Source organism: Octopus sinensis, linkage group LG11 (genome assembly GCF_006345805.1).
Source record: "Octopus sinensis linkage group LG11, ASM634580v1, whole genome shotgun sequence".
In the NCBI taxonomy this organism is placed as follows: domain Eukaryota; kingdom Metazoa; phylum Mollusca; class Cephalopoda; order Octopoda; family Octopodidae; genus Octopus; species Octopus sinensis.
Window position 1 is genome coordinate 68,935,474 of NC_043007.1, and position 20,174 is coordinate 68,955,647.

Genomic DNA, 20,174 nt, shown 5'->3' on the forward strand with positions numbered 1-20,174 from the left:
GGCGGCGGCAGCAGCGGTGTCGATGATGGTGGAGATGCTGGTTGTGATGGTGGTGGTGATGATGGGGGCCGGTGTTGGTGGTGCTAATAGCGATTGGGTGGATTGCGAAGTCAAGGAGGTGATCCTCTTACATTGATGGTGGTGACGGAGTCAACGGTGGAGGCAATGGTGGAGGCGGCGGTGGTGGAAGTGGTGATGGTGGTGGTGGTGGTGGTAGTGATAATGGTAGGCGGTGAGACGGCGTTACTGGCGATAGTAGTGGGGATAATGGTGATGAACATAGAAAATGATGAATAATGGTGGTGGTGGTGGTGGTGGTCATGGTCGTGGCGGTGGTCGTCGTCGTGATGCTAGTGTGGTAACGTTAGTAAAGAGGAGAGGTGGTTGCAGCGGCAGCAGGTGCAGCAATAGCAACAGCAGCACGAGAAGCAGCAACAGCATCGGTTGTGATGTGGTGCCATGTGGTTTCAACGATATCAACAGCAACAGCTGGAGTTGTCGTAGTGGTGGTGGCGGCAGAAGAGGAGAAGGAAGAGAAGGACAAGAAGAGGAAGAAGAAGGAGGAGGAGGAGGAGGAGGAAGAGGAAATGGTGGTTGTGGTTGTGGTGGGATTTTAGGAAGGATTAGTTATAATGAAGTTGCTGCTGTTCTCACTGATGCTGCTGTTGCTGCTGCAGTTGGTGTTGCTTGTTGTTGCTGTTGTTGCTGCTGCAGTTGGTGTTGCTTGTTGTTGCTGCTGTTGCTTTTGCTGTTGTTGTTGTTGTTGTTGTTGTTACTGCAGTTGCTGCTACTGATGATAATGATGATAATGATGCTGCTGATGAGGAGATGGAGAACGCAGCATTAGTAGCAACAACAACAGCAGCAGTTTTGATCATGGTAGTCGTAGTCACAGATACAATAGCAGCAGCAACAACAACAGCAACAGCAGTCGCAGCAGCAGCAGCCGCGGCAGCAGCAGCAATAACGACAACACCCGCCTTAGTGTGATAGCGAGAGAGGGAAGAGGTAATTCTATGAGCTGCAGCAGCAGCAGCAGCAGCAGCAGCAGCAAGACGAACAACAAAGAGCTATATATAAAAGAAGAAAACAAAAAAAAATATATGCAAAAATAAACTTAATACAAAAAGAACAACACTCCTACACCGCTTTCTCTATCACTGTCACCACCACCACCACCACCACCACCACACCACCAATACCAGCAACAACAATACCAGCAACAACTATAACAAACAATAACTCTCTCACTACAATAAAAGACAAGAATAAAATCAACGACATTCAAATACCGATCGCATGCAAAGAAATAAAGAAATAAAGAAATAAAGAAAAAAAGAAACAAACAAACAAAGAAAAAAAGAAAGAAAGAGAAGAAGAAACAATTTGCAAGAATAATCGGGGACGGGAAGGAGGGTGGTTATCAGAGTGTCAGTGGTGGTGGTCGCGGTGGAAGCAGAGTGGATGCAGGTATGAACTTTTTTATGAACGCAAGAACGCGAAGAAAGAGGTAGATTATAGGTGGTGTGCGTGTGCGTGTATGTGTGTATGTGTATGTGTGTGTGTGTGGTAGGTGGAGGGGGAGGGAAGGAGAGAGTGAGAGGGAGGGATGGAGGGAGGGGGTAGAGAGTGATTGAAAGAAAGTGTGAGCTGTGATAGATTTATTATGAACAACAAATGCAACAACAGTCACTACTACCATCACCACTTCCTCCGCAACTACAAAACAACAGCAAAAGCTACTACTACTACTACTACTATTAAAACTACTACTACTACTAGTAGTAGTAGTAGAACTACTGCTACTGCTACTGCTATGTAGACGATAAAAGAAAAAGAACGATAAACATTATGCCGCTTTGGGTTGGACTTAAAAGTGAAACTGCCTGCTGAGAGGCCTATGCATCCTACGCAAGATGGGCAAACCTCTTGCTTATAAATACACGCGTTTCTACAACATCCAGTGTAAAAGCTGCAATACTTATCTAACAGCAGCTTGCATATTGCCTTCACTGCACGGTCATTTCTTTTAGAGACAAATAAAACAAGGGAAGAAATCTTAATAACTTATCGATCTGCAAGTACATCAGCAGCAACATAAAGATAACCGCAACAGCATCAGCAGAAGTTAATATTTTTATCAACTTGCCTTAGAGGAAGAAAGAACAAGAGATAAAAAGACACTGACTGTTGCATGAAACGGATTTGAAATTCCCTATCCTTCAAACCAACGAAATGCATTCTTATGAAATAATTCTAAAATTAAGTCTTGCCGTTTTGGCATCTTCACTGCTTGTGGAAACTCATGACTTTAAAAGCTACTCGAATGCTGACAAAAGGTTTAGGGCGTCTGGTGACAGAATAAAAGACCTGCTAAGAAAAAGAAATGTTAACAGTTTCATGGAAATGGAAAGCCCAGAGAATTACATTCGCGAACTGGCTGCTAATCGAGGAATTGAAATTGACTATCCAGAACATTTTGACAAGAGAATTAGAGAATTAGTCGGCAAACGATATCCTGAAAATTTTGACAAAAGAATTCGAGAATTGGTTGGCAAACGAGGAACAGAAATTGACTATTCCGATCACTTTGATAAAAGAATTAGAGAATTGGTTGGCAAACGTGGGACCGAAATAGAATATCCTGATCACTTTGACAAAAGAATTAGAGAATTGGTTGGCAAACGAGGAAACGATGTGGAATATTCTGATCACTTTGACAAAAGAATTAGGGAGTTGGTTGGCAAACGAGGATCAGAAATTGAATTTCCTGACAAGAGAATTCGGGAACTGATTGGTAAACGTGGAGGTGAAATTGATTATCCTGACAAGAGAATCCGAGAATTGATCGGTAAACGAGGAGGCGAAGTTGAATATCCTGAAAATTTTGAGAAGAGAATTAGAGAATTAATTGGCAAACGAGGCACTGAAATCGAATTTCCAGACAAGAGAATTAGAGAATTAATTGGTAAAAGAGGAACTGAAGTTGAGTATCCTGAACATTTTGACAAGAGAATCAGAGAACTGGTTGGTAAACGTGGAAATGAAGGTGAAAATGCCGAACATTTTGACAAGAGAATCAGAGAATTGGTTGGTAAAAGAAGTGTTCCATCAAATATCAGTAAAAACGTCGTTAAACGAAATGTAGAGAAAGTAGAAGGTTAATTGGTTGCTAGGAGCAACGAAAATTAATGCAAATATTGGAATATTTAAATAAGGAAAAACAAAGGTTCTACACAATGACCGGGAGAAAGAAAACAAGTCACATGAAGAAAAGCAAAAAATCATTTTTAAAAAATGTCTATTTCAGGAAACCAAATTTTTCAAAAAAAAAAAAAAAAAGACAAAATATTTAACATTCATTTCAGAATGAGAAATCAAAGAAATGAAAACCAGGTGAAATGATTTTAAAAATATATATATTTCAAGAAATATATATATACATATATATACATTCACAAAATAGCAACAGAAGAAAACGAGATAAAATTTATATTTTGGAAGAAAATAATAATGGTAAAATAATTTTTAATATATTAAGAATGATTATAGTAATAACAATAAGTAATAATAATTAATAATAATAATGATGATAATGTTGATGATGATTATGATGATATGACACTAAAAATGTCGAAATGGAAATTATATTATCTAAAAAAAAACAAACCAAAAACACATAACAGGACTTATTTTTAAAAGTTCTACTAATTAAATTACCTACCTTTTCCTTCCTACATGCTCCAAGCTTTCTTCTGTTTTTTATTTCTCGTTCCTCTCTCACGATCTACATATATATATATATATATATATATATATATATATATGATATACATATATATGAAGTTTAACAACATCTTTCCTCACTACCCATAAACTATCATGAAGTAAAAAAAAAAATAATTGAAATCGCACCGTTGTTTTTATGCCTTCTTAATTCTTGCTATTTCTGTGTGAGTGTATATACATACATACATACATACATACATATACATATATATATATATATAATATATATATATATATATATATATATATATATATATATATATATATGTATATATATGTGTGTGTGTATGTAGGTAGGCATGTATATATATGCATATTCATATTCACACTTATACATTCACACAAATTTATATATATATATGTATATACACATACGTTTTTGTATGTATATATACCTATATATATATCAGAAATGATGCCCAATTCCATAATGTTTATTTGCCCTGTTGAAATTATACTGCTATATTGCTATATTCTACAGTTTGTTGTTTATTCAAGAAGTGGATATATCTACTTTCACTTTTACTTTCGGATTAGTTGCAAAAGTAAAAGTTGGATTCAAACTTTATTTGTACAATAACATTGCCTTCGTTTGCATGTGCGTGTGTATGCGTGCGTGCGTCAGTTTGTTTGCCCGTGCATAATGTAAACATTATGTGTATCCGTATAATTCCGTATAATTATTAAAATGTGGATTGGATATAGATTTATATATACTACTCTTTCTGCCTATCTGTCTATCTATCTATCTATTTATCTATCTATGTATCTATCTATCTATCTATCTATCTATCTATCTATCTATCTATCTATCTATCTATCTATCTATCTATCTATCTATCTATCTATCTGTCTGTCTGTCTGTCTATCTGTCTATCTATCTATCTCTATCTGCCTGTCTGTTTTTTTCTGTCTGTCTCTGACTCTCTCTCTCTCTCCCTCTCTCTCTATCTATCTATCTATCTATCTATTTATCTATCTATCTGTCTGTTTATCTATCTATCTTTATATATATACACATACACACATTTATATATATTTTTATACACGTTATATATGCATATCATTCTGAATAATAGAGGCGTATGCGTGTCAGTATGCATGTATATACGAAGTAAAAGATCTCTTTTTAATTAACTATATTAGTACGTGATATGACATTTACATTATTAATTACTGTAATTATACAAAGTTTTATTTGCTTATATTATTTTAAGCTTCTCATTATTTATTAGAGTTTGTCTCTCGTGGTTCGTTCATTTTATACTATTTATCAGTTATATATGCGTAATTACTATAGCTACAGTTAACTTTGAGGGGTTTTTTTCCTTGGTGTATGCGTGAGTGTGCGCGTGAAGTTTATTGCTTTTACCACTTCATGAAGAGAATGTTGTAGCACGCTTAACGAGGATTGTTCTGTTGTTGGTAATATCGCAGTCCATGTTTCAAGTTTTGTTGATGTTGTTAGGATTAGTATAGTTGTTCTTAGTATTTCTCTTCTTATTGTTGCTGCTGCTGCTGTTGTTGTTGTTGTTGTTGTTGATAGGTTGATTAGGTGATGGTCTAGGGCTTTGGGGCGGGAGACCCCAGACCTTGGAAAAAAAAACTTTGGTCGTCTTCTTGTAGTCGAGGGCTCTTCGTTGATGCCCGACACCACTGGAAGGTGGCCCTCGAAGTCGCTGGAAATGGAGATCTCCAGGTCCAAAGTCTTGCACGGCTGCTGCTGTTGCTGCTGCTGTTATTAGTATTGTTTCTCATGTTGTTAGTATTGGTGTCGTTAGTATTGTTGTTGATAGTATTGCTGCAGCTGTTGTTAGCATTTTTGTCCTTATTAATATTGTTGTTTTTGTTGTTAGGTCTCATGTAGACATTCCAGCCGTGACAATCCCGTCTTCCGCCTAAACAGTGGGACATCTCTGTACATGCCCTTCACCGTGCTCCACTAACTTTTCTTTAAGACAGCTGGGTGCAATTTTAAGGATATTTTATTACTTATTTCTGTCCATCAGTACAACCACGTGGAAGCTCCCCCTTCCTGTAGTGAGAAGCAGAGGATGTAGTTGTGACAGATCTCTGTTAAGTAGATGCGTGGAATCCAGATATGCTGAGTTGGACGGTGATGGGGGTGAGGAAAGCGAATAGCTCTGTAAATTTGACAGAGATGATTATGCGCCAAAAGTCACAAAAGTCACAAATATTGTGATCTGTAGGCATAATCTAGCGGCTTCAGCTGTTACACCAACAGGATTTTTATACTTCGTTGTGTTTTTGGTCCATCCTGTGCAACTGGACATTAAGCAAGAGGACGATTCGTATGAAACGGAACAGGTGATTGTTCGTCGGTCAGTCGAACAGTCGGTTGTTCAAGTTCCGGAGAAACGGCAATTGCCGTTTAACTCCAGCTCAGTCCTAACTGAGCAGAGCTATAAACGAAAATACTCCGTCCGTTATCGTGGCATCGTTTTGGGGCTATCTAGGACTACATTAATATAATGAATTCTTCCCATTAAAAAAAAAAAAAATTCAATGTGGGATGTGAGGTAAACTTTGACTACCATTTTTAACAGATCGACTAAGTAGTTTCGCTAGGTCTTCCTTGTTGGATCAGCAGAAATTGTAGTTCTAGTGGTATTGCAGGTACAGTCATCGGACAGGAAGGATTCGGCAAAGAACATTAACACGAGTTTTAGAATGTTAATATACCAACACAATAACCCAGAAGCCGAAAGAGACAGAAAGCCGTGGGTGTGGATTAAGCGGGTAGATGAATTAATTTCACAATTTCACAATGTTGATATCTCTTTATATCTGGCAGTATAATCATTGAAGTCAGTATCTGATGTGTACTTGTTTTATTGTACCTTCGGAAGTGTAAATATGAAATAAAGTTGATCTGATCACAGCAGTTTTGAACTTAAAGTTTAAACGAATTTTCCTAACCACCCCAGCAGTACAGAGACTTGTTGTTATTGTTGTTGTGGTTGTGATGGTGGTAGTAGCGGTGGTGGTGGCAGCAGTGGTTGGTGATATTGTTGCTTCTGTTATTGTTGCTGTTATTGTTGGAGATTTTGTTTTTTTTTATTATTGTTGTTATGGTGGTGGTACTGGTGGTGCTACTGCTGCCGTTGGTTTTACTGTTGTTATTTTGTTGTTGTTGTTGTTGTTACTGCTCTTGCTGACGTAGCTGTTATTGTGGTTGTAATTGTCGATGTTGATGTTCTTGTACTTGTTATTACTGTTGCTGTTGTTTAACACCAGGTCAAAGCTGAAGTAGTAGATCTTTATTCAAATATTTATCACCGTTGAAATATACCGGCCTTCTATTTCATTTTTTCTATTAAAGTCCAGGACTACACATTATCCAGCGTATTCTTCCTGTTTTTCTTTTTGTTTTCTGTTTTGTTTTGTTTTTAAAGACAAGAAAAGGTTTTGACGGAAATTTAGCTCCTATTTCTAGCCGGTCGAGCGACCGCTTAGAGCGAAGGTGGTTGACATTTTCATCATCAGTTGCCAAACCCAAGTGTATAACAACCCGAGGGGTTGCAAAGATGTCCAGGAAAATAGTGAATCTTTAATTTCACAAACACATAGGTATGTAACTTATAATTAATTGCCATTTTTGTTTGAAAGCTCAAAGCATATTTCTCAAGAGAGTTGTTGAAAGTCTTCCCCTTGCAGCAATTTCTAATCTGTATGCAAACGAATTTTCCTCCGGTGACTAGAATGCTTTCCAGGCCTGCCATACAGACACCGTTGTTAAGAAGTAGATTTATACTTTTCAATGTTTCTTCGTTCATTTTATTTTTGGTTTATCATATTTAACTTTATATTTAAGTTAGTTAGCACGTTCATCACAAATTATTTAATATTATTATCGATTTCTTTTCAAGGAGATGAGTTGGCAAACTCGTAAGCTTTTCGAACGAAATGCTTAGATGTACTTTATGCGTTTTATGTTCTGTGTTCAAAATCCGCCCAATATATTTTTAACTCTTCGATAGAATAAGTACCATGTAAGCACTTGGCTCGATGAGATCGACGAACGACCTCCTCCCAAAATATCAGGCACTGTGCCTTTAGTAGGAAGGATTATTATTGTATCTATAGAAGAAAGGAATACCATTGCATCTATAACAGAAAGGATTATTGTTGGCAAAATAGTTAGTATTTCGGACAAAATGTTTAACTCCATTTCTTATACTTCTTTAAGTTCTGAGTTCAAATTCCGCCGAGATCACTTTTGCAGGTACATCTTTTTTTTGGAGTCGTTACAATAAGTACTACTCAACTACTGGCGCCGATGTAATCGACTAATACTCGTCCCTAAAAATTACTGATCTTGTGCCTACATTTGAGACCCCTTTTATTGGTTCGTTTGATCCCTTTCTTTTCCTTCTGTATTCATTTTCTTTAATATTTATCTATTCATTCTATTCATGTTAGTTGTTGCTCTTCTTCTTTAATATTTCAACATTGTTGTTGTTCTTGAGGTTGATGATGAGTTTAAAACTAATGATGGGGCGGTAATGATAGTGATGGTGGTGTCGGTCTTGTTGTTTTTGGGTGGTGGTGGGTGGTGATGGTGGTGGTAGTAGTGATGGTATTGTTGTCGTTGTTGTTGGTGGTGGTGGTAGTAATGATGAGGATGATGGATGATGATACTGCCATTTTTGTTATTTCTTTTCTTTATATTCTTTTGATGTTTATTGGATGAAAACTAATATATATATACATACATAAACACGCACACATATATATACATGTTCATATTCATTGGCTCTATATGAAGAATATGTATAGATGTACGCATATGCATAAACATATTTATATACATATATAAATGCATATTCAACTTTTATTCAAATGCATTTTATATATACATTCGTATAAACATTTATAGGTGTATGTGATATATGGATATTGGCTAAACTGGCAAAATGACCATTCCGAAATATAACAATATCTGTTTCAACACACGACTTCACATAAAAAATCTTGCACAACAAATATTTAAACGTACATGTATATATGTGAATCTATATATGCTTATATATATGTATACAGCTATTTTCCTCTCTTTTACAACTACTTAGCGAAAATGCTTATATGTGCATGTATATGCCTATATCTACATATTTATGTATGTGTATATATATATATATATATATATATATATATATATATATATATATATATATATATATATATATATGTATGTATATGTATGTATGTATATATATACATGAAATTATATGTTTAGTGTAAATACAATAATACAATTAACATTTAAAAGGACACGAAAGAAGAACCAAAATTTGCCATGTTGGATTTTCTCTTGACGCTTATTGGAAAGATAAAATATAACGTTTCGTACGTTAGTTGTTCATCGAAAAATGGAAGGAATATATACAGGTACCTAAAAATTATATACATCAATAGATATACGTATACATGTATATGTATATATATATGAGTGTATATACGCGCACATAATTAATGTGTGTGTGTGTTTGTGGACATTTGTCTGTTCGTTGATGATGTGCTTGTGATAATTGTACGCGTTATTCATTGGCATCTTGTGTTCTCATTGCTTTGGATTTGCTCTTCATTTAGGATTTTAGTTTTGTAAGGATTAAATTTGCAGAGAGATTTTTTTAGTTTAATGAGGTTTTGTTGTGTATATTGTACTATATTGATATTGCGTGACTGTTCATCACTGAAATTCTTTTTCTAGCAAGACTTAAACATATTTGGAGATATATTTGTTGCATATGTGTGTGTAGGTGGCGAGTACATGTATATATTTACTGATGTTCATGTATACTTAATTATGTAGATACCAGGATATTAAACATCATCCTTGGAGCGTGACATCAAAGGCGACAACAATTAAAAGTAACAAATGAAAGCAAAATATCACAAACAACACTAACGATTACACCAACAGTAATATCAAAAGCAAAATATATATCAATACTAACAAGAATAGGAAGATGTTCTACAGTACCAGAAGGAGCATTCAGTTGTATCAACCCATACTCCCTAATCCCAGTGGCAATCCCATAAAAAATCAACTCTTAGACCTTTAGCAACCACCAGCACCACCAACAACATAATCACTACCACCACCACCACTACTACTACTCGCACCATTAGCACCACCATCACGACCACCACCATAAAGTGAATCATTTGGAACTTCATCAGTATTTGCAGCTGACACCACCCTACTGATAATCAAGGTGATCCATGTGAATCCAAGTCTTATTGATTTCACTTTGTCGCAGAAACCCTGAGAAAGTCATCAATAAAACCAACCCGTTTCCTTCTTAGTAAACCATAAAGGAAATATGTTGCACATTAAAAGGTGATTTTCTTAGTAAATTAATCGTGTTTATCAATCGTTGAAGCGATATATATACCACTGAATGGCAAAATTGTCTCATGGTACGAATGCTCCGGCTTAATAAAGTAAGCAATATTTCAATTTTCTTTCTTGTAGTTAAGTAAACGTCATTTTCAGACGTTTTTATATTTTAGTATTTTTATTTTTATTTCGTGTTACGTGTGCTCTATTGAAGACAAAGTTGTTCGTATTAGGTATGACCACTGTTTTCTCTTGGTTTTGCATTTTTATTATATTGACTGTATTTTACATAATATGTATGCTGAGCCTACGAGAATTATTTTCTGTAATACGATCACATTTGCAAGGGTTTAGCTGCTGCTTTGACTGAATGATCTTCAGTCATAAGTAGCAAAACATATATTTAAATAGGGATTTAAGGGGTCGAGCTGGCAAAAAAGTTAGCAAGCTAGGCAAAATACTTCGCGGCATTTCGTCCGTCGTTACTTTCTAAGTTCAAATTTCGTCGAGGTCATCTTTGCCTTTCATCCTATCAGGTTCGATAAAATAAGTCCCAGTTAAAGCCTGGAGTCGATGCAAGTGACTAACCCTTGCCCCAAAAATTACTGGCCCTGTGCTAAAATTTGAAACCAATATGGGGATTGTTTCTTTTTTCACTCCCTACCTGTTTGTTACCTCTATCTCCAGATCTTTAGGCTTGGACAACTTCTCCGTTTCTTTTAGAAATATTTCATCATCTATTGTGACTGATACATAGATTAAGTACGGGATGGAAGAAAAAGAAAGTCCCAGATTCATCATTTTTGATGTACTGGCCTAAACCATAATGGTTACGAAAACATAACACATTAGCTACATGAAGACACCATTACTACCTGCCTAATTTCTCTGGCCTCATACCAATGACCGTATAAAATATGAAATGGTTTTCTGTTGCACCCTGCATTTCTCAACAATACCAAGCGCATTTTCTTACATTTTCCTTTTTTATCTAGATTGCCATATCCTAACGTAGTACACTTTCTCAGTCTCTTAGAGTATTTCTGTTGCCTGTTCATACGACTGGTCTTATGTTGGTATTACACGTTGCAGACAACCTTTCCAGTGTAAGAAAACCCTAACTCCGTTCTTCCTCACGGCGTATTGCCGCTGGGTCGACAGGGACAATATCTTTAATTATTTCTTCTCAGCCTCAACATCCAATATCCCCTACGATTATTTATTTTAACCTTTCCTTACTTGGTTTCCTTTAATTTTGAAAATAATGAAAATATATCAAATTAACTTTATTATTATTAAGCTGGTGTTTGGAACATAAATAAGCATGGAATTTTAATGGAGGGTTTTTTGTTATATTACTCTAAAACAAGACGTTTGAATAATAGAACCAGAGTCGATTCCAGGCGATGTGCTATCAAAAGGGTTGTTTCATGATTTTCTTTTGGTAACTTACAATAGGAAGTCTTCGATCTTATGCTTCTGCCAAGAATCATGGCGTTTCAGCTTAAAAGCTGCCATTTTTACTTTGTTTAATTCTATCCTACTCTACATTTTCCTTTTCGTCAGATATTGGCAATGTAGGGCCTTTCGTCGCCATCATTTTAAACATGGCATTCTGTGGCCCCAATTTTACTTAATTTTTACTTTTTGCACTATTTCTATTGTTTCTTACCATTTTCTTCATAACTATCTGTTACATCAGCATCTGCGATGTAATTCTTGCTTTTCTTGATGACAGAAAACAGTTATTTTGTTTCATTGTGATTTGTTTGTGCTTTGTAGCTATTTCTATAAGTTTTCATTGATCTAAACTAAATATTTGTGAAGTTCTGCGGTGGATATTTTATAATGTCCTCCTAACTTTATAAGACCCTATCTCCCTGTGTCATAGTAAATACAATTTTATGTCTGCGTTGGGGTTTGTATGTTCCCTTTGCAGGGAGAATCGGCAAAGGGAACGGGGAAGGTTACGCTTCCCGATATATTTACTTATGCCAATTTGTGTATCGAGTTCAAATTCTGTCGATGTTGACTTAACTTTTTAATCTACTAGGGCCGATAAATAGGTGCAAATCAAAATCTACAACCGATACAATTAATTGTACTCACTCCACCCGCAGTGTGCGATTCTATGTTCATGCCAGAAATCATTCTATCATCATTTTAGAAAAGGCGACGGATTGGTGGAAAGATTAGGGTGTCGGATAAAATGCCTTGCAATATATTTTTAAATCTTGCCGGTCTGAGTTTAGATCTCGCCGAGGTCAACTTTACCATTCATTCTTCTGGTACCGATATAATAAAGTTCTCAGTGAAGTACTGCTGTCAAAATAATTGAATAACTCCTTAACCCTTCTTTAAATTTAAAAACAATTATTATTGTGTTAAACTATGAAGTGTAATACCTACAGGAAGTCGACTGATAAAATATGTACCAATAACTCATTGGTACAATTGACACCTAGACTATAAATTGTTAAGCAATGTGAAAGAAAGTTTATTAATTTCCCAAAAGGTGGCTGGAGTTCCACAACAGTGGAGTGTTACATTGAATGCCAAAGTAAATTAAATGCTATTATCTGATGACATGACTGTAGAAGATTTATAGAATTATTACAGCATCAGACAAAATGTCTCCAGTCATTTCTTCCACTTCTTTATGTTCTGAGTTCAAATCTCACAGAACACATCTTTGCTTTTCATCTTTGTAGGGTCGATAGAATAAAGTACCTGTCAAATACTGAGGTTTGATGGTACCGATATCGACTAACCCCATCCCCTCAAGATAAGCTTTGTGCTTAAATTAGAAACCATTATTAATATCAGTGGTAACTGGCAGAATCGTTAGAGCACTGGACAAAATGCTTTGAGATATTTGTTCCGGCTCTTTAATTTCTCAGTTAAAATCTCACCCACTTTAGCTTCGCCTTTCATCCTTCGGGTGGTTGATGAAATAAAGCACCAGTCAAATACTAGAGTCGATGATATCGTATAATACCCTCCTTACGAAAATGCTGACCTTGTGCCTATATGTGGGGCTACATTGGTAGAACGGTTAGAGCACTGGACAAATTGCCTTGCGACATTTGTTTCGGTTCTTGAAATACCGGGTTCAACCTCCACTGATCAGCTTAGCCTTTTATCCCTCTAGGACAGATAACATAAAGAGCCAGTCAAACACAGGTGTTTATAGTACTTATTTTTATTTTGCAAAATTCTTGGTTTTGTGTCTATGTTGTCAAGTATTATTATTATTAACGATATTGTATTATTTTCAATCAGCAGATGTTATAAAGTGACTGAAAGGCCGAAACTTTTGTGCAATAGTACTTATAAAACTGTTTTCAAATTTACGAGCCTGCTTCTATACAGATTGAATTTTAGTTATAATTATCTCACGATTGTTCGAGAGAAAAAACAATTAAGATGGAGGGTCGCATGAAAAATACATATTTTTCAAATATTCTGTCCATTAAGCAATTCATTGAATAAATGAATGCCCTTTCAGATTTTTTCTCGTACAAACCAGAGAAACAATATAATTATAATTCAATCTATACAAAAGCAAATTCACACATTTAAAGTCAATTCGATTAATGTTAAGCACGAAACACTCGGCCCGTGAATCGCTTTGTAACTTCTGCCGAATAAAAGTAATTAAATAGATAGAAACGTGTATTGATTTCTGTTTATCCTGTTTATTCAGCCAAACCTAAAATTAATGTTAAAAATTATTATTATTATTATTATTATTATTATTATTATTATTATTATTATTATCATTATCATTATTATTATTATTATTATTATTATTATTATTATTATTAAGTTAAATATTCATTACACGCTGATGCATCACACCAAATTACGTATGCTGAGTTAAATTAAATATCTTTAATTAAATGCCAAAGAGTAATTAGTTTCCAGTAGCATTTGGTCCCTTTGCGCAGCGGAAAAATGCTGACATTTCAGACAATGCCCTTTCGACTGGACATTATCACGTAATGGCGATCAAAACTGAAAACGATGAATATATTATTTGGTAGGGACATTAGAAAGATGAGCAATCATCGTTAAATATATATACCTAGGGCAGGGAAGTGGTGGCGAAGATGGAGAGCCGAGAGCGCGGTTGGATATATATATATTTGTCTTTTTAACGTAATCGAATTTATTGACATACTACAATAACTTCTGCATTTACAGTTACCTTTTTTGCCAGCACAGTTCCTCATCAATTTTCTTGAATTCGAAATTTCACTAGTATTTAATTTTATCATTCAAACTTCTAAGTTTGAATTTGAGTAGGTTACCTGAAATAAACACCAGTTGTGTTCAGATGATTCTGTTGTTGTTACTGCTGCTGCTGCTGGAGTTGTTGGGGTGTATCTTAAGGTTGGTCAGCCCTGAGAGAGCAGATTAATGATCAGCAGTTTTCCAACCATAGCCCATTCGTCCTTTTAGGTAATGCAGGATTAGCTAAATAAACGTGTACTTTATATATTTAAGATTGCATTAAGTGATATGAAGGAAATTTAATTGCTACTTCTAGCATTACAATCGACCATATATAGGCTTCCACTAAAACAGGTACAGATACTAATCACATTGCTTTGCGGCATTTCGTCCTTCACAACGTTCTCAGTTCAAATTCCTCCTAGATCATCTTTGCCTTTCATCCTTCCGGGTCGATAGATAAAGTATACTAGTCGAGCACTGGGGTCAATTGCATCAACTAGGCCCCCTCCACCTAAATTTCAGGTCTTATGCCTATAGTAAAAAAATTATCATTATTATTATTACTATTCTTTTAATCTCAGGTTTTGTTGGAATTCCTGGAGTCTTGCATGCATAGCGGGCTTGGTGCCTGAAGCTTACAGTACCACGCTATCTGTTCTTTTCAACTATCTAATACTTTCCTGATTATTCTGGCCGTACCAAGAAGGCAAATTTTTTGTAACAGTTCTACTTATTCCAACTTCCTTTATATTCCCCTTGTTGCTTTCTGATACTGTTTCCAAGGATCCAACAATAATTGGCACTATCTTTACCTTCATTTTTCATAGCGGGGCTATTTCATACTTAAAAGGATGATATGCATCTATTTCTTCGCCTTCCTTCTTGATTTCCGTAGATAAAAGGGGCAAACAACATCAACTTGCTAGATTTTGCTAGTCTCCAACAGCGTCACTTTGTGCGGTTTGTGCTCATACCACGTCTTGTTCCCACTTTATGCACAGTTTCTAATGTAGCACTTTCGCTACCTCATCGTGTTGTCACAACTTACAGTGGCTTTGGAGAAGTCTAGAGCATTCGTTCGTGATACGGGCAATGGTTTCGTCCACTCTATTCGTGGCCAAAGCTTGGTCTTGCGCTGCCTGTATATTGTTCTCATTCTCTTTTTCAATGTTCCTTTCACCAGCCAATCCAACCTATGTTTTTCAGTAAATTCATTTGTGGCTACCCGGAATTGATTGCGTAGTCCCTTGTTGCATAATGATTCTCCATGTCCTTTTTGTACTTATTTTGTTTTTCCTTTTTTTCTATACTTTCAATACTCCCTCATTCGTAACTCATTCCTCACTTAGGGAAAGGTATCTCAGTACACTTTCGAGTTCGATATGCAGTCTTCCGCATTTATCAGTCCCTTTCCAACATTTGTTCTCTTCATGTATAGACGATCAGTGTCTGCACGTGGATGATGGGTTCCCTTATTGTCATTATATTTATTATACGCTGAGGCCTCAAGCTAAATTAAGCATTTTGATTGAAATTAAATGTGTTTAATTAAATGCCAAACAGTAATTAGTTTCCAGTAGCCTTTGGTCCCTTCGCGCAGTGGAAAAAAACTGACATTTCAGACAATGCACTTTCGGCAGTACCTCGAATAGATGTGCATAAATTTTAGAGGAACAGCCTTTTCATATATAGTGTTACGCTAGTCTAATTCTGCTTTGGAATTAAATTAAAGGTGCACTTGTCTGTGGAGTACTCAGCCACTTAGGGAATAATTTAACGAGTCGGACATACACTTGATCGAACAACTGAATAATCATCGTTCAAACTGACGAAAGACCCATAATTTGTTTATATTTCTGCTGTTTGTCATTTGTAACGTTTTTTTCATTGTTTTCAGTCAGATGTTTGGTGTTTAGTATTTCTAACAGAATGCCAAGGCTAGAATTCGAAGTTCTCATGAGCCGAATTTTTGTTTTCATGTTACATTTAACTTTGTTACTAATTTGAGAGAAAACATAATTACATTTAAGACCCACTCAGAGATCAAACAATTATAGTTGTAAATTCTAAGCATTCTGTCTTTTCGGTTTCGATTCTCGTTTTAATTGGTATTACATAAACTTCCTCTCTTTCCTTTCATCCCAATTCTCATTTTTCTAAGTTAATTGGAAGCAGATATGCTTATGCAATAAAGAAACTTGCTTTGGTGGTTTCAGGCTCAGCTCCACTGTGCGATACCTTAGGTAAAAGTCTTCCACTACTGCATCGGACCGACTAATATCATGTAAGTGTATTTGGTAAGAGGAAAGAGTGGGGAAGACAGTTGTATGTGTATGTGTGTGTGTGTGTGTCCCCTTCTCCGGCCGAACTACTTGACAACTTGATTCGGTTTGTTTAAATTCCCGTATCATAGCGGTTCGGCAAAAGAGATCAATATAATATGTTCCAGGCTAAAAACTTAAGTACTGCGGTCAATTTGTTCGGCTTAGCCCTTCAAAGCAGTGCCCCAGTATGGCAACAGTTCAAAGACTGAAACATTTAAAAGATAAAAGATAAATAATACCAAATTTTGAAGCATTTAAATTGATGCATATCGTAGAGCTGAGCAAATGGAAATCGGCTGGATATGTCACCATGTTGAGTTCAGATCCTTCAATGGATGCTTAATATGAAATTAGCCCCCTTGGCGCCTGGAGATGAAACAGTTATGAGATCTAAGTGACTGCTAATTGAACTTAAAAGTTCAATACGCAATCTTAATATTTTAAATACGGTGATCATCCATAATCGATTAGCTGAAAGCCATCAATAAACATAAAATTTCGATTTTAAAATGTTAATACTTGCTGCTGTTTAAGCCGAGTGTGATATTCTCAAATATTAATTAGCATAACTTAATTTCCAAGTTGTACATTAATTATTGGATCTATTTACTCCCATATGAACTGGATCATTGAAGGTTGAAGACTAGCAGCCATGTACACTTCTCTTAACTGGTGTGACAACAGGCTCGTAGGCACCTTGGAAATGTGGCCGAGTTACGCTTAACGGCATTTCGTCCTTCTTTACGTTATAAGGTCAAATTCCGCCAAGGTCGTCTTTGCCTTTCATCCTTTCGAGATTGATAAAATAAGTACCAGCAGGGACGGGCACAAGGTGGGGAGGTATGAGGAGCACGTGCCCCGCCTCAAGAAAAGAACTGCGCTCTTCTAAATAATGATATTACGCCCTTTTCTCCTGGAATTGTATTCCGTTCTGATCTTGTACCCTTCCTTCGAAAAATTCCTGAGACCGCGCCTGACCAGTTGAGCGCTGAGGTCGGTGTAATCAACTTAACCCCGTCCCCGTAATTCCCGGTCTTGTCCCAAAATTTAAAAGTGATATTCATGTAGAGAGGCTGATAACTGAACTGATAAACTGCCAGACAATATACTTTATAGTATTTAGCACTTAGTTCAAATTCCTTCAGGTGTGTATTTGTCTCTCATCCTTTCAAGATCGATAAAGTAAGTTTCACAAGTTATTTTAGTTCAGACCCAATGACAAAGCAAACCTATGATGAAGGACATTCCAGTAACGACTATCAAGTCTTTTTAAACCTCAGGCATACATAGTCTCAGTGATCTTTCATTTCTTTAAACTTTTTTTATCTTTTGTTTCACCCATTAGACTGCGGCCATGCTGGGGCACTCCCTTGAAGAATTTTGGTCGAAAAAATCAAACCTAGTACTTATCTTTTTAAAGCCTGGTGCTTATTCTGTCGCACTCTTTTGCCGAAGCGATAAGTTAAGGGGGCAAAACACTCCAATGCCGATCGTCAAATGATGGTGGGGCTCAAACACACACACACACACACACACACACACACACACACACAGATATACGACGGAATACTTTTAGTTTCCGTCTACCAAATCCACTCGCAAGACTTTAATCGGCCCGAGGCTATAGTAGAAGACACTTGCCCTAGGTGTCCCTCTGTGGGACTGAACCCGAAACCAAGTGTTGGGAAAACAAACTTCTTACCACACAGCCACGCCTACGCCTTTATGAAAATAAGATGTGATTAGTGGGAATTTGGCTGTTATTTTTGGTAAGTCAAGCGTTTACATAGGTGCTCTATTACTGTTATTGCAGTTTAGTTTGCTTTTGTGATTCATTTTCCATAATCAACTTTAATTTATCGGAATTTACTGAAGAAGAATCGTGTTTACCAGCCAAATTATTAGAACTACCTCCGTTTTGGAGAGTGTATATTGTGTATGTGTGAGGAGAGCATACCCTAGTGGTTCGTGTGTTGCACTCACAATCACGATATCGTAGTTTCGATTCCTGGATCGGGTGGTGTGTTGATTTCTTGAGCAAAACACTTCATCTCACATTGTTCTGCATTCACTTCGACAACTGATGTGTGGTACAGGCTATGTCGATTTTCAGGACAGAATGACCTAATGTACAGCCCAAACATTATCATCATCATCGTTGAAGTCGTCATCATCATCATCATCATCATCATTTGTATATTGAGACGAGACAGAGTGAGGGATAGTGTTCATAAAATGAGGTTATAGTGTTCTGGCAATTTATCTAGCTATTTAAGAATGATAAAAATTCTATGTAACGACAACTACTGTGAGGATTGGAATATGTTACTACTTGTATGTCCAATTGCTTTACCATTTTATTTTATTGTTGGTGTTTCTGTTATAGCTTAGCCTCGGGTAAATCAAACAGACCTTTCGTTAAAAGAGTTCCCTCTATGTCCACCTCTCCCTTTTTAGTTTATCTAAACGCATGCTTATCTAATAAATACTCGTTTTATTTTAGACAATAGCATGCAATTGATTAGCAGGAAATTTAGATGTTATTTCTTGCTGAGCAAAAGCAAGATAGAGATGTTTTGTTGGATCCTTCTGTTGGTGTTGTCGTTGTTTTTGATGTTGTTAATGTTGTTGTTGTTGTTGTTTGTCCCCAGGTGAGTCCTGACCGAAGGATTTCCAACAGTTACCATTCCGACTACTGTATTGTAGCAACGAATAGATGATCAAATGTGTCTTCGCGTTATTTCAGATAGTAGGAAGTGGTTTGTTTTTTAGCGAGATTTAATTATTAATTTTAGCAGAACAAGTAACAACGAAGAGAAGGCCTCTTTGGCTCATTCTCTTATCTGCCATTGCTCTTATTTTGCTATTATTGCTTAGTTCGGTTAGTCCTGACGTGACCGAGCAGATCTATTATCAAAAGAGTTCCAGCTGTGACAACCTCATCTTGCTTTACGACAGTCTGTATCTAGCTTCCTTTTCAATGACACTTGCAAGATGTGCAATCTCCCAGAAGCTCTCTTGGATTCGATTGGTCACTATTGTGTTGATATTTTGACACGAAAGATTCCTTAAATTCTAATACATTCTCTCACAATTTTAACAGTTCACAGGACCAGTGCTTATGAATGATAAAATGAGCGCAGGTGTAAGTGTTTGTTTAAGAAGTTCACCTCCAGTTTCCACGCCATGGATGTTTCGCTAAGTATAAGGTGAGAGTGGAGGCGAGTGGCTTAGTAGTTAAGGGTATTGGATTCATGATCGTAAGATTGTGGTTTTGATTCCTGAACCAGGTGACGTGTTGTGGTCTTGAGCAAAACACTTCATTTCACGTTGCTCCAGTCCATTCAGATGGCAAAAACGAGTAGCTCTGCGACGGATCGGCGTCCCATCCAGGTGGGAAATATATATATGCCATGGAAACCGGGAAACTGGTCCTTATGTGTCTATATGACTCG

At 36.4% G+C, this 20,174-nt stretch overlaps 1 protein-coding gene and 1 long non-coding RNA gene across 2 annotated transcripts in view; both read left to right on the forward strand.

The window, feature by feature from the left end:
* Positions 1-1,847: 1,847 nt before the first annotated feature.
* Positions 1,848-3,409, forward strand: LOC115217507 (protein PRQFV-amide-like). The gene has a single exon (XM_029787226.2). The coding sequence runs from the start codon at positions 2,236-2,238 to the stop codon at positions 3,163-3,165; it is 930 nt and encodes a 309-aa protein (XP_029643086.1). The 5' UTR covers positions 1,848-2,235; the 3' UTR covers positions 3,166-3,409.
* Positions 3,410-9,301: 5,892 nt separating this feature from the next.
* Positions 9,302-20,174, forward strand: part of LOC118765467 — a 34,371-nt gene continuing 23,498 nt past the window's right edge. The window contains exon 1 of the long non-coding RNA XR_005001334.1: positions 9,302-10,260. This is a non-coding gene — a long non-coding RNA (uncharacterized LOC118765467). The remainder of the gene's footprint in view (positions 10,261-20,174) is intronic.